This window comes from Cibotium barometz, chromosome 19 (assembly GCF_041138505.1).
Source record: "Cibotium barometz isolate CiBa-2024 chromosome 19, ASM4113850v1, whole genome shotgun sequence".
NCBI classification, from domain to species: Eukaryota; Viridiplantae; Streptophyta; class Polypodiopsida; order Cyatheales; family Cibotiaceae; genus Cibotium; species Cibotium barometz.
This window is the reverse complement of record NC_141064.1, coordinates 59,737,410-59,751,350: the sequence shown is the minus strand read 5'-3', so window position 1 is coordinate 59,751,350 and position 13,941 is coordinate 59,737,410. Positions and strand designations below refer to the sequence as shown.

The following is a 13,941-nucleotide window of genomic DNA, read 5'->3' as shown; positions in this document are numbered from 1 at the left end:
CCAGAGCAGATTGTCTTTCATAAGGAAAGAAGAGAATCGCATGGCAAGGTTACTAGAAAGTACCTTGTCAAGTTCAAGGAATATTCGGCTATGGATGCCAAGTGGGTGGATGAGAACTTCTTTGTGGAATATCCACCACAAGTTTTATAGGCATATCAAGAAGCTTTTTAGTTGAGGACAACTGATTAGAAGCCGAGGGGATGTCACCGGCCTTTGTATTTTGACATCCAAGGAACCAAGAACAAAGAAGAATGCTCAAGATTTACATTCCATTGCAAGGAATTGAGTATTCTAGAACTCGAGGATTGTTATCCAAGGTTGTATACAAAAGGAGCAACTCTGAGATTGAACACTAAATCTTTTATGTACAAGAGTCATGGGACTAGCCATCTCATGGAGGCATTGTTTTATCAATGAAGGAAATCGGAACTAAGTACATGGATATGAATACTGTTAGCCTACCATAGTCACACACTTACATGGATAGTAGGACTACGGTAGGAAGAACTAGTGTGAATACGAATAATTTGGTATAAGAAGCAAGAAAATGTTCTTGCATTTGTTTGTTCATTTGATTTATGATTGTGAGCATATCTGTGTATGTGTGCCAAGGGTCAGGGACACCTGGTTAAAAACCCAAGGACGAGCATGTGTGCAAGTGTTTGTGTCTTCTCAAGTGCGTGTTGATCTTGACAGAAAGAGAATCATTCTAGGAAACTCCTGCTTAAGGGAGACTCCATAGATGCAAGGGATGGGTGTATCTATCAAAGAGGTCAAACCCAAGGTCACTTTATGTAAAGGGTGAAACCCGTGAGGGCCAAATGCTCCCCAAAGCCAAGCACAAGAGAAGAGGACATTCAGCATGAAGAACCATGTGTCAAGAGCCAAAGAGAAGAGCTAGGCCCACAGCAAGGAAAAGTAGAGAAAGTAAGACCTTCTAGTTAAAGACACCTATTTAATAAATTACGAGGATGTCACCAAAGCATCAAAATACAAGTTGTTGACATGTAAAAATGCAACCCAACAAAAACAAAACAAAAAAAAAAAGGTTTGCAAAAAAAATGACCTATCTCGAATCCTGTCGTGGTATCTTCTCTCTCCTCTCTCTTTTGTTTATTTTCAAATTCTCTCAAGATTTTACACGTGAATTTGTTGTTTTTTCAAAGATAAGCTAAGTACCCATGCCACAACCCTTACGAAGGCCTGTTTCACTGCATAAGAGAGAGATATATATAGATAGATAGAGAGAGAGAGAGAGAGAGAGAGAGAGAGAGAGAGACGTACCCATTCCATCTTCCCCTCCCCTTCCCCATCTATATCCTCGGACGTCTATTGATGTTTTAGGGGGGAAAGGGGGAGAGCGGACCCAAGGCTTTTCCGACCCCTAGTGTAGTGTCCTCTCTCTACTCTCTCTCTTGTATATTTTCAAATTTTCTCAAGGAATTACACATGAATTTGTTGTTTCCTCGAAGATAAACTAAGTACCCATGCCATAGTCCTTATGAAGACATGTTTCAGTGCATGAGGTAGATACAGAGAGGCATACCCACTCCATCTCCCCCTCCCCTTTCCCGTCTCTACTCTCAAATGTCTAATGATGTTTTTCATTGTGTGTGTGTGTGTGTGTGTGTGTGTGTGTGTGTGTGTGTGTGAGAGAGAGAGAGAGAGAGAGAGAGAGGCGTACTCATTCCATCTCCCCCTCCCATTCCCCGTCTCTGCATTAGAGCTTCTTCTCTCAATCAATCTTCTCACTCTTCCCGCTCCTAGAGGAGACCGGTGCCCAACCCCAATCTAAGAGACAACCTCCTCCTCTTCCTCAAATCACCACACACACACACACACAATGCTGTCTATGCAACAACCAAACTCGTGTGTGATGCCCTCCTATTCGTATTGGAACCAGAATCATGGCTATAATTTCCTTGAGACCTCTTGCATAGAAATAAGACTAACAAGAGCATGTAGTTAGGCTAGACAGGTAATAGGAATGCCTCCCATACATACCTCAACCACAAGAGAGGCAAGGAGAGATGTATACTGTTGTAAAAGGAGGTAGACAAAATTAGAGACAGATTGTCAACATACAAGAAGAGAGTCGTCTGTTTGTTAAACATGCCAAAAGAGGACAATAAAAAAAGATTTATTACTAAATATAAATAAAAATTCCTATTAACCCACCTCAAAGGTTGACATTGATAATTTGATAGAAAACTTTGACACCAAAAAGCAAAACCCTTGCAACCTTTGTTAATAAATTAATCCAAAATATGAAACCAAAACGTTTTTGGTGCCGATATTAATTAATTTTCTATGACACCTAATAAAGTTGTTTTTTGTGGTTTGTTTGACCTTAGGACATTTGGAAAATTTTAAAGGTTGAAAGGCGTATTTTTTTTTAGAAACAAATCTTCTAGAATCCAACAAATCTTCTAAAATCCCTGTTCTACATGCGTCTTGACGGCTCCTCAACCAAATAAATCCAGGTCGATGGCTCCTCGACCTAAGGTAGGGAGAGAGAGGAGGAGACTGAGGAGGTGGCCATGGAGCATATGGCGAGAACAACGAGGAGGAGACGGAGGGGGCAGCCAACCAGTTCAGCAAGGACGAGGATGAGGAGAGGGAGGCGGCCAAATAGATGGCAAGGACGAGAGAGAGAAGGAGGAGACAAAGGGACTGGCCGTCGAGCAGATGTCGAGGATGAGGAGGAGAAAACAGTGGAGGCAGCTGTGGAGCAAATGGTGAGGAGGAGGTGAAGGATAGGGTGGCCGTGCAACAGATGAGGAGACGGAGGGGCTCCACAACGAGTACGACTACCAGGGAGACTAAGGTTTATCTTATTGCATTAAATAATGTCACGTTAGTAGCATTATTTAATGCAATACAAACCGTTTGTCCCAATATACTATTAAATATACAAACCATTTGTCTCAATATACTATTAAATATACAAACCGTTTGTCTCAATAATGGATATCTTATTTTATTAGGTATGTGGCATTTAATTAATACAACCTTAGTACATGAGTTTCCCCACCCCTCCCTTTCTTCCTCCTTCTACTCCTTGAATGAGCTCTTTGAGGCTTTTTATAGAGAACTACGAGACCTTAAACATAAAGGATTTAAGTGAATGCATGCAAATAGAAAGGATACAGGTGTACAAATAGAAAGGGCAAGAAGGGTTGTCATTTCATTGACTTTTTCAAAAATTAATCATTACATACTAAAATGAAACCTTGGACTCTTATTCTTAAAAAACTCAATAAAATATATATATTCAATGGAAATGCAAAACAACATTTTGATTTTGGTGCCATATTTACTTGTGTGTTATAAGTGAATTACAAACATTTTCTTTTCTCTTTAGGGCTAAGCCAAAAAAATTCAATATAGGCAGGCTCCAATGTTGCAATCATTGGGTGCATGCTGCTGAAGTTGCACCGGGCTGCAAGACGATTACCCAAAACACCAATCAAGCAAGGAAATGATAGTAAAACCAAAGAAAAAGCTGGGGCTATATAACGAAGCATATGCTGCACAGAAAAAGAAAGCAACGAAACTTAAGGCTGGATATTACAGAATCGTCCTTCCCTGCCTTGTCAAGGTTGGGGCATCATGGCAATCTTTCCTATCATGCCCACCATCCCCTTATGGGCGTCGACAGTTCTGCATCCAGACTTAGCAAGGAGACAAGAGTTCTGCCTACCTGACAAGCATGGATATCATCACATCCACACACCAGTTTGCCGTTGAGAGTATCTACAGCCTGAAAAGCTCCTCCTCCTTCACTTCTCTACACAGCAAATTCTTTCACAAAATGAGGCTTTCTGCGAATTAAAAAAATACCAAAATCCCATAGAGAAGTCGGGCCTCATACATGCATCGGGCGGGCTGATAGCCCAACGCGTGCGTGTACGTACATCAACTTACACGAGACACACTACACGCAGAGGGCGGTTCGATAATTCACCTTGTAAAAATCGACTGCAAGAAAGTTCGACCATCTTCCGCCAGCAGCTGCATAGCAGACCTTGAGCATGGAGGACAACATATCTGAATTATCTAGGCAAGCAGCCGTCTCATTTGGGTTTGTGGGGAAAAAGTTCTCCAAGACCAAGGATTTTGATGTGCTATTCAAGGGCGACGATTCCCCACGATTCGGGCATGATCCTGCCTTCATACCACCATCACCATCTGAAAATCCACCACATTGGCATCATAAAGAGTAACATTGTGAGTGTTAGAGAATTCTTTACAGAAAAAGGATATCGTATGATAACAGGACATACATTGATTCTCCACCACATAGTTCCACTGATATGCTATGCCTTCTGTGCTTTCCTTGGAGGAGTTCGAGGTGAAGATGACCAACCGTTGGTTCTTTGCTATCATGTCGCTAACTCCAGGCCAATCACCGCCGTCTTTGGGCATCTCTGATACTGGGAACCAGTACTTCATCAACCCCGCCGCAGTAAAGACATTTGTAAGGCCCTTATCAGCATGGACATAATCTTCAATGAAGATGGTCACGATCTCTGAGGTGTTGGCTGAAAGAAACGCCTCAATCTCTTTCAAGGTGTCAAGAGCTGGTTCCTACCAAAATAGGTGGCTGGGCATGAGATGTAATAGTGTAAGAGATTGAAACTAATCAAAGCCCCAACTTTAGTAACAATGAAGATTAAATCATCAAAAGAGCACTCGTATATGAGATGAAACTTGGAATACATACAAAGGCTGTGAAGGCATAGCACTGTCCTCCAAATGAGTGGCAAAGCCATACATCATTTTCATAATCGTACATGTCAAGCATTAATCCCCTAACTCCATGCTGCATCATTTCCACACATGAGATACAGGAAGAGGCACAATACTGAAACTTTTAGCATGAACATGGCCATGACATGAACTGGCAGACCAATCTATGAAATAGAACACCAATAATACCAAAACTCTACTCACATTTAGCTGGTCTGTGACAGTATCCTCCTGATTTTCAAATGTTTCTCTAGGTACCCCTGTGTGAGAAGGTTCTCCGACTATTGCATACGAGTTATGGGTCGTCAACCATGCATATTTGTTGAATGGTAGGGTGTTGTTCTGCAATCAATTAAAAATGAAAATTAATGCTCTTGTATAGAAAGCCACGTTGAAATTCTAAACAGTTGCCATTCGAAACAGCAGCCATGACAAGAATTCTATAAAATGCCAGATAAAGAGCATAGTTTAGTTACCAATGATAGCACATTATAAGTATTTGACCTGGTGCATCTTGTAGCATTATCACCCGCTATGGCACATGAGCTGCAGTATAAGCCAGCTGCACAATCTGAGCTTGATGAACATGATTCTAGTAGCTGCATATTGTTTCAGGTTTAGTCTCTCTCTCTCTCTCTCTCTCTCTCTCTCTCTCTCTCTCTCTCTCTCTCTCTGTGTGTGTGCGCGCGCGCACGAGCGTGCACCTGCACATGTACTCTCTGACTTGTATGTTTAAGATGAGCTACCTGATTTTATAGTTACAATACAGGCCATAAAGATTTCAACTCTACTTCATGTAGACAATAGAATGTTCATGTCCCAGAAAGGCTGCAGCACATTTGGAGGCTTTTGGATGAGAGGACCATCAACAAATGAGACCTCTCCTAATCACAAGGCTGCTTCCATTGCTCCCAATCAGATCTACTCAGACATCATAGATTTATAGATAGCCTCATTACACGCCATGTCTTGATGAAACTTTTTCACCACCACTCTTGCATACGGTTTGGCAATTCTGTGTGAGGTTTGATCTAGCAACAAAGTGCAATGTCGCAATCCATGAGATACTTCAGGCATGATCGTGCAAGGGGTAAGGATGACATATCATGAGCTCTGCTTTCTCTATCGAGCTAACCAGATCAGAGTCTAGACCATTCTTCTTCTTTCTCAATTCAATGCTGTTTCACCGGTATCCACTAAACCTTGCTTTCTTTCAAACAGGGAGCACTTTGGAAGTGCATTTACTAGCTTCATCCAATTGAGTCTAGCCCCTGAGGTCGCGTGGCATACCAAAAAGTGGATGCCAACGTGCAGTACACTACTTTTCACAGCTTAAAATGAGTAAGTCTTCTGCTTCTCCGATTCCACCATTGCCATTTATCTCTGCGTCAAGTTTAAACTTTCCAGCTCTTAAGTGTAGCCAAGTGTTGACCTGTCTAATTTGACAGTAATTTCGAGCTACTGTATGAGGCATCTGAATCAGACAATCGCAATCTAAGAGTCTTAGTACTTCCTGCCAAACTAGAGGAGAAAGGAAAAATTAATCACTGGGGAACAAAACATGGTCGCTCAATTTTAATCTAATGAAGACAGTCGTGACCCTTGTGCCAAATTGGTGGATAGTGTATTGTGTGGCTTTGTCCAGGTTATGTTAAGGCACGTGACTCCTGGGCTAAGAAGAGACGTCCAAGAATAGTTTGAGGTACAAGGTAGCTGACTTAAATCAATCTCTCTCTCTCTCTCTATCTATCTATCTATCTATCTCTCTCTCTATACACGCAAGCGCGCATCCAAATCCCCCTGAACTAAATCAAAAAGCACTTTATCACTGACTTGGAAATTTGTAATGAATACCTTCTCGAGACGCAGAAATGGAAAGCAAAAGGGCAGGCACGGTTGTAAACAGACCTGGCATTGTCCAGAGGAACAAGAATGGGCGTGTTTCAGCAAAACAAGCCAGCCCAAAAATCCACCAAAGACAACAAAAAGGTTGCATCTAGCCATGATTAGCGAGATCTACACAGAATAAAACCTGCGCAAGAGCAAGAAAATGAGTGAGAATGGACAAAGGTATCAAGCTAGATGTGCATAAATGTATTACAATGTGCTGGCAAAGTGTGAGTGCTCGCGCGCGTGCGTGTCGGCCAGAGACAGATCCCTACCTGTGTCGATAGACAAAGCAGAGTTTGGAATGCAGCAGCACAGATACAGCAGAAATCGGCTGCTTCTGATACAGTGAGAAGAGGTAAGGAGAGGCCGGATGGGCTCGAACGCGGTAACACCGCCAGGAACATTGAAAATATCAACGTACTACATAGTCTATTAGCAGGTGCCTTCCATTACCAAGTTACCAACCGTCACTGGTTACGTAGGGTAGGTGGAAACTCTACTCGGTCGGAGTGACCAGTCCATGATGAAACTTAGCGGATCGCTGATTCACTCAACAAGTCGGCTAACTTAGCGGAGCGCTTATTCACTCTTACCCGTCTCTGACGGGGTTGACACCTCTCTCTCTCTTTGGGTTTCACACTTTTTTTTTTTTGGCTCTGTCCACCCTTGCACTTTGCACTTTTTGATGACAAGTGTTAAAAGAGATTTCAGTCTTTTTTATATGTAGTATTAGTCGCCTCAGTGTGCTTCACATGTCTCCTCGAATTTCAAATTCTACCCCAACCTCCTCCTCTTTTTCCCGAACCTCTAAATTCTTGCCACGTGGTAGCTTTGTGAAACTTTTCCTTAAGATAATACTAGTTGGGAACCCGTGCTTCGATCTTTTGAGGCTTCCAAAATCAAATTCTACCCAAACCTCCTCCTCCCCTTCCCGAACCTCCAAATTCTTGCCATGTGGCAGCTTTGTGAAATTCTTCCTTATGATAATACTAGTTGGGAACCCGTGCTTCGCACATCTTTTGAGGCTTCCAAAATCAAATTGTACCCAAACCTCCTCCTCCCCTTCCCGAACTTCTAAATTCTTGCCACGTGGTAGCTTTGTGAAACTCTTCCTTAAGATAATAAGAGATAGAGATAGAGATAGAGATAGCGATAGCGATAGCGAAGAAGATATAGAAGTATAGATATAGATATAGAAGTAAACGAAATTTTTAGTGTGCATGTTCATAAATTTTTCGTGAGCATCTTAATTAATGGCACTTATGTGACATTAATTAAGAAATACATTACAATTAAAGGATCCACTAAACAATGTATTCTCTGCGACTTACATCGTATTATTCACAACTACATTATAGTTAAAGGAAACTAGTATGTGACCCGTGCGTTGCTGCAACGACAAAAAGTTTTTACTTGCATTTATGTATGTGTGAACACTTGTGTGTATATATATGTCTGTGCATGCACATGTGAGGGTTCTCAAAAAATATGTGTGCACACATGTACATTCAAGTGTGTTTGTGCATGTACATGTGAATATGTATGTGCATAAGGGCAGGCTGCGCAGTGTGGCCCCAAGGGACACTGAAGAAAAAAATCTTAAGGCACTAAAGAATGAAAAAATCCCCTATTACCACATGGCAGTAGGGGGATTTTTTTCTCTTATTTTTTAGAAATCCAAGATTTCTCTTTTCTCTCCTCTCCTTGTGCCATGTCGCAACAAAAAAGTTATCCATGGAGAATATGTAATAGATTGACGAATTTAGTCAACTTGAAATTTACATTCAACAAAGGGCTGAAACAACAAGCACTGTGTACATATACATTTATAGTTTTGAAAACTCATAAACCCAGACATTGCAACATGGTATGGACTGAAACAAACAAGAGAGTAAACCGACTTTTGACATGGACACATTTACAAGAAGCGGGCATCCTCTTTTAGCAAGCTTGTGTATTTTCGAGTTGCAAGTGACAGCAGTACAAAATCTTGACCATCAAGGATTGCTTGTTTGAAGCTGGTCATTTTTTCTTACACAGAGAAGTGTGCATTGCTGAAGTCTTCTTCTCCATCATGATCTTCACCATTAAGCACAATTGGATGTTTCCGATTGGTTCCTTCATTATATTGTTGATTGCGGGAGTCACTTCTAAAATTCTCAACTTCTCTTTCACATAGGCATGCTCAAAAAGGTTTACTAGTGTTAAGCAAACCTTATTCTTTAGATCACCTTGCCCATACAAAGCATACAGCTCACGCCCACGACTTATTTCTTTGGATTAAACATTACACAAGAACTTGAAATGGTTCTTGTGTAGATCTTACATGCAATATCCTAGTATACCTTCAAAAGTATTCATACGCTTGGCGAAGTGCTCTACACATAACTAATCCTCCTTGTGGCTTAAATAAATCCCATTGCATGTACCTCTTCATGAGCTTCCCTATACTTATCAAAGATGGTTGTTGGTAACAACCATTTGGAAGTGCAAATGATTGAGAGTGACACTCTCTAGCGCAAACAGTCCTTTGACACACTCCATGCGTATAAATTCTTCGAGCATCTCCCAATTTGACACGTCAATATCACCATTGCCAATGCCTATGGTAATTGATGCCTCAATGAGCTTGTTGTTTTCCGATGCAGGGAATTTTGGACACTGTCTCACCGATAGATCAGAGCACTACTTCTTGTTTCCAGAAGAACCTGCAAGCTAAAGTAACAACGAGACGATAGATTAGTTAGTTAAATTTTTAAACATAAGTGGATGGTGAAAAAGATACATAAAGAGAAGCCTGAAGCCAAAGTAGCATATTAGTATAGATGGACTGAATTTTTAAAAATAAGCTGATAGTGAAAGAGACACATAAAGAAGAAAATAACAACCGAAAGAACCTTCTATCAAGAAAATAATGAACGAAAGAACGTTCTATTATAGTGAGGAAGACAAATATTTTCTCTGTTTTGTGGCACACAGCGAGATATGGGAAATTCGAAAGTGAGATCTTGCAATCCTTTTAACTGCCAGAAGATTACACAGAGAGGCCGGCCAGGTAGGAGTCACTATCCTCGCTGGTGCAGACTCTGCACATGGATTTCTAGGGACTATAATTGCAGTCGCTTGTGTTTCATGTCAGAAGAGAGAAGCAAAACCATGAGCAGGGGTAGAGTTTATAATGTCTCGTAGAGGATATCTGAAAATCACGTCCAGAATGATGAGCAAATGATATTTATAACCAACATCCAAGTTTCCAGAAGTCGAACAAGCTAGGGCAACTAAACATGCAATATACATCGTGCATGCACGCACGCATAACTGGGAAAGCCATATAGAATAGCACGTCAGACAGTATATGCGTCCAATGTGAGCAGCATGTGTGCAAATCACACGGTCTGCACGATCATGTCATAACATTCCCAAAGCAGAAAAAAACAATGGCATGACAATACCTGCATGCAGCTTCAAGAAGACGAGAAACAGCCTACACCGAAAAACAAGGCAAGAACATCTCCAAGAACCTCAAACTATAGTAAACAAGGGAACACCATCGAGCCGCAAGATCACACCCGATGGGCACACACATGAATGACACATCCAAAAAAAAGAAATACGATAGGTAGCGAAAAGAGTGGCATGTGAACACGAAGAAGAAACACTGTCAGCATACCTGTCTGGACAAAGTCGTAGCAAGCTACACTGACAAGAGCAAACGAGCATCGACACGGATGAAAGGAACAAAAGAATAACAGTTTCAGCATACCTCTCCAACAATCTCTCCTGACATACAAATGAGCACCGAGATCAACAACACCATAACCACGTAGCCGACGAAGAAAAACCGACATGCGAACACGAAGAAGCACCACTATCACCAGACCTCTACAAGAAAATCGCTGCAAGCTATAGTGAAACAAAGAAACCACCACCAAGATCGCTCGAAGGTAGCGAAGCAGAATAGCGCCAAGACCTCGGGGGGTTCACTAAAAAATATGTGAATATAACACGTGGGTTCAATAGAATGACATTTTTTATGCATGTTTTTATGACAAATATATTTATAGAAGGGTTCATAATATCAACCACAAAAGGTTACATTTTTCATAGAAAAAAGGGGCGTTCTAATAATGGAAAATTCACAGATAAGGGATTTTAAATATAGGTCTTGAATGCACATGATATACACGGTTTTTATATGGTGAACCCCCTCAGGCCAAGACAACCGAAAACACGCAACATAACCACGCAGACGGTGAAGAAAAACCAGCATGCGAACAGGGAGAAGCACCACCATCACCATACCTCTATGAGAAAATCACTGCAAGCTATACTGACTGCTAATCGATAACCTACTGAGGGTTCTTTGGTTATGCGTGTAGCACACACCAGTGTAGCATTGACTAAATACATAGACAGATGCAGAAGACAAAGTATAACTTAAATCATATGAGATGAAAAGACCATCTCTACAAGAGATTAAATCGGCGCTTTTGTATTACCACGTGAAAAGAAAGAGAAGAGGCAAATATACACAGTAGATGCTTGATTGATTGAAAATTGGCTAACAACCAGCAGCCATTATTTGGATTTCCATTAGAAATTTATACTGCTAAAGGCACAATTACAAAAAGAAATTCTCGTGATGTGAGCAACGACTGAGTTACATCAATCATGGCTAAGACGAGGAGTTCGTTACAAACACCGACTGGCCATGACTAGTGTGTTCCGACATGTTCGGTTTTGTCGACTTGTCCGGCTGTCCGGCCCCAACACTTGGCACACCCGGTGGGTTGGATTCCCAATCCAACGACTCGAACCCACAAGCATACCCTTGAGCTGTCTGGTAGTGCAAATCACCCGAAGATAGGGACTAGTATGGATGCATCCTTGGCATCCTCCTTCGCATTGCGCTTGCAAGCAATTTGTAGCTGGAAGTGCTTGGGCACCTTCCTGATCCTTCACAGCTTTTGGGGACTTCTTCTTGAAGGTACCACCCTGGAGGCTCAGTCTTCCACTTCGCCCAGCTCATCGTCATTGTTGGCCAGCTGCAGCAGCAGGAGCAGCAGGTCAGATTGGATTGCTCAGACCGAATGGAGCCGGAGGTGCCATAGCTTGGACGAGTTGTGAAAGGGGTATATACTGCAGGGCATGCTGCTGTAAGAAAGGTATCCATCCTCCACTAGCCCCGAGTTTCAGGGAGATTGGCAGTGGCAACAGCACCTGCTAGGATCTGGATGTAAGCACACCCTTGGCGGATTATCTGTGTGAGGTTGTTCACTTGCCTGGTTGCCTCTTGTTGTGTGTCGGAGATCTCCGCTCGAGCAGCTAGGTCGGCTCTGAGTGCTACATTCTTTGCCTCTTCAAGGGTTGCGATGGCCTCCTCGATATCTTCATTTGTGGTTTTTCTCTTCCCTCACCAAGTCAGAGGCTTCTTGCCCAGCTTGGTCTTCAACTCATCAATGTGAGCCTGCATGTCGTTCTTATCTTTCAGGGCCTGGTTGTGTTTGTCCTTGTAGGCCATCTTCATGGTGGCCATCCAATCCTACAGCTTGTCGTAGTTCTTCTGGAGGGCCGCTGCATGTTCTTTGAGGAGCACCATGGTTGAGTCATCTGGTTGAGGAAGCTGCTCCAGATCCAGAGACCATTACCAGTTGGAGGTTTCCATGTCAACCTACTCTTCCCCAGGGCAGTCAGCGTGGCATTTTGTTCTTTATATCTTGTAAGCTTCTGCTCAAGCTGCTCCATCTTCAGCATTAGATCGTCCTGTGGGGCTGAAGAAAGTTGATCATTTAGTGGGGCCAGGCTGTGTCGGAGCTTCCCGTAGGACGAGGCTTTGCGGTTGGATTGGCGTTTTGCTCGAGGCTCCCGACTGGTTATCCTCTTCATCATCTGAGTCGTCATCGTTCTTTGGGAGGATGGAAGGGAGCTTACACTGGCCTGTGAGGAGCAGACGGAGCTGGTCCATGAGGCTATCCCATCACCTGATCAGATCTTCTTGTAAAGTGTCGGATAGCTCGGCCAATGTCTCCGTAATCAACCTGGAGTGCTGGAGGAGGGGGCGGTGTAAGACTTGATTTCGGCCTTGAGGAAGTTGACCCGAGTCCGATCCGAAAGTTCTCTGTCTTTGATATAGTCCATGAAGCTTGGAAAGACATACGTTGCTTTCAAGCCCTCCTCTTTTGCGTTTGCAACCTCCTGACGGGTGCCTTCGCCCACCTGTTTGCCGGAGGGCCGTGTTCTCTTGATGAAGCCTTTTGTCACTGTTTCCTCGAGTCAAAGTGCTCGGGCTTCTGCCTTCCTTGTCCCAAATGGTTCTTCTTCCTCGAAATAGTGAGCCAGGTACTCTGCATATCTTCTGGCCGTTGGGAGATCGATTGTTTGGGGTGGCTTGGAGGGCTCCGCTGAGTTGGAGACGACTACTGACTGGGTCGGAGCAATTTGGCCTCGTGGAGGTGCCGTCTTCTGAAAGGCCAGAAGCTCCATCAGGACCCTTTTCTTCTTTTCCTTGGAAGAGAGGAATGCTAAAACAAGCTTCCACCGTCTGAGTGACCGTCTATTTCGAGCTGGCCATCTCAGCAGGATTTGGCGCTAGTTGTTGTTCCTCCTGTGTTGCCGGGGCAGGTTGCACCTCGACTTCTGTTGGGGGATTTGCCTATGGCCTGCCGCCAAACGAGAAGAGAAATGTGAGCAGTTGCCCCACTTTGGTGTGGGTGTTGCTTTTTGCTAGGCGGCCCACTTCTTTCAGCAACTTTATGAAGCAGAGAGATGCCCAGTTGACATCTTCGCCTTTTTCAGCTTTCCTTATCTAGCCCATGGCTGTGCTGCAGATATATGTTGTGTCTTGTTTTGCAGCCACAACATCTCCAAGAACATTTTGGTACTACGCAATCTTCATGGCGTTGTGGTTGTTTGCCAGCCTATGTTCTCCGTTCACTCTCTCCCCAAAGTAGCAAACCATTACTTTGTGTCCTGCTGGGGAGAACTTTGTGAGGCCTGCACTGTGAAGCATAAGCCTTTCTGCTACCAAGCTTTCTATAAGCTGTGTCTCCACCCCTCATAGCGTGACTTAGGTGCTCCCTCTCAGCAATCTGACAACTTCTTCGGCTGTTGCAGGGTGTACTCGGATCGTGTGCCATGGCATGCTCATTAACTCTGCTAGCCCTATATTCACCAGCTATGCCTGCACACCTTCAAAGTTTGTGGCAATGTGGGTGAAGGGGTCGAAGGTCACCATGGTGCCTGCGCACCTGTGAGATACTGATGTAGGTAGAGTGCTGTGCAATGAGAAGAGGATGCAAC

At 43.2% G+C, this 13,941-nt stretch overlaps 1 protein-coding gene across 2 annotated transcripts; it reads right to left on the bottom strand.

The window, feature by feature from the left end:
* Window positions 1–3,249: 3,249 nt before the first annotated feature.
* LOC147628799 (PI-PLC X domain-containing protein At5g67130-like) lies at window positions 3,250–7,070 on the bottom strand. 2 transcript variants are annotated; one of them, XM_086814057.1, is made up of 9 exons: window positions 6,915–7,070; window positions 6,661–6,784; window positions 5,229–5,351; window positions 4,957–5,094; window positions 4,727–4,825; window positions 4,287–4,590; window positions 3,968–4,191; window positions 3,704–3,790; window positions 3,250–3,442 (listed from the first exon to the last, which is right to left on the bottom strand). In XM_086814057.1, exons 2-9 carry the CDS (start codon window positions 6,754–6,756, stop codon window positions 3,410–3,412), a joined length of 1,104 nt encoding a protein of 367 aa, XP_086670183.1. In that variant the 5' UTR covers window positions 6,757–6,784; window positions 6,915–7,070; the 3' UTR covers window positions 3,250–3,409. The 2 variants fall into 2 exon arrangements, with proteins under 2 accessions (XP_086670183.1, XP_086670182.1); XM_086814056.1 differs by having other exon boundaries at window positions 3,250–3,790.
* Window positions 7,071–13,941: the final 6,871 nt, after the last annotated feature.

What these genes read in the sequence shown, in the direction of transcription:
- LOC147628799 (XM_086814056.1), bottom strand. Translation starts at nt 6,756, where the DNA reads ATGGCTAGATGCAACCTTTTTGTTGTCTTTGGTGGATTTTTGGGCTGG. An exon ending in CTTATAATGTGCTATCATTG is followed by an intron (nt 5,095 to 5,228) that starts GTAACTAAACTA and finishes AATTGATTGCAG; the next exon opens with AACAACACCCTACCATTCAA. An exon ending in GCTATGCCTTCACAGCCTTT is followed by an intron (nt 4,591 to 4,726) that starts GTATGTATTCCA and finishes CTATTTTGGTAG; the next exon opens with GAACCAGCTCTTGACACCTT.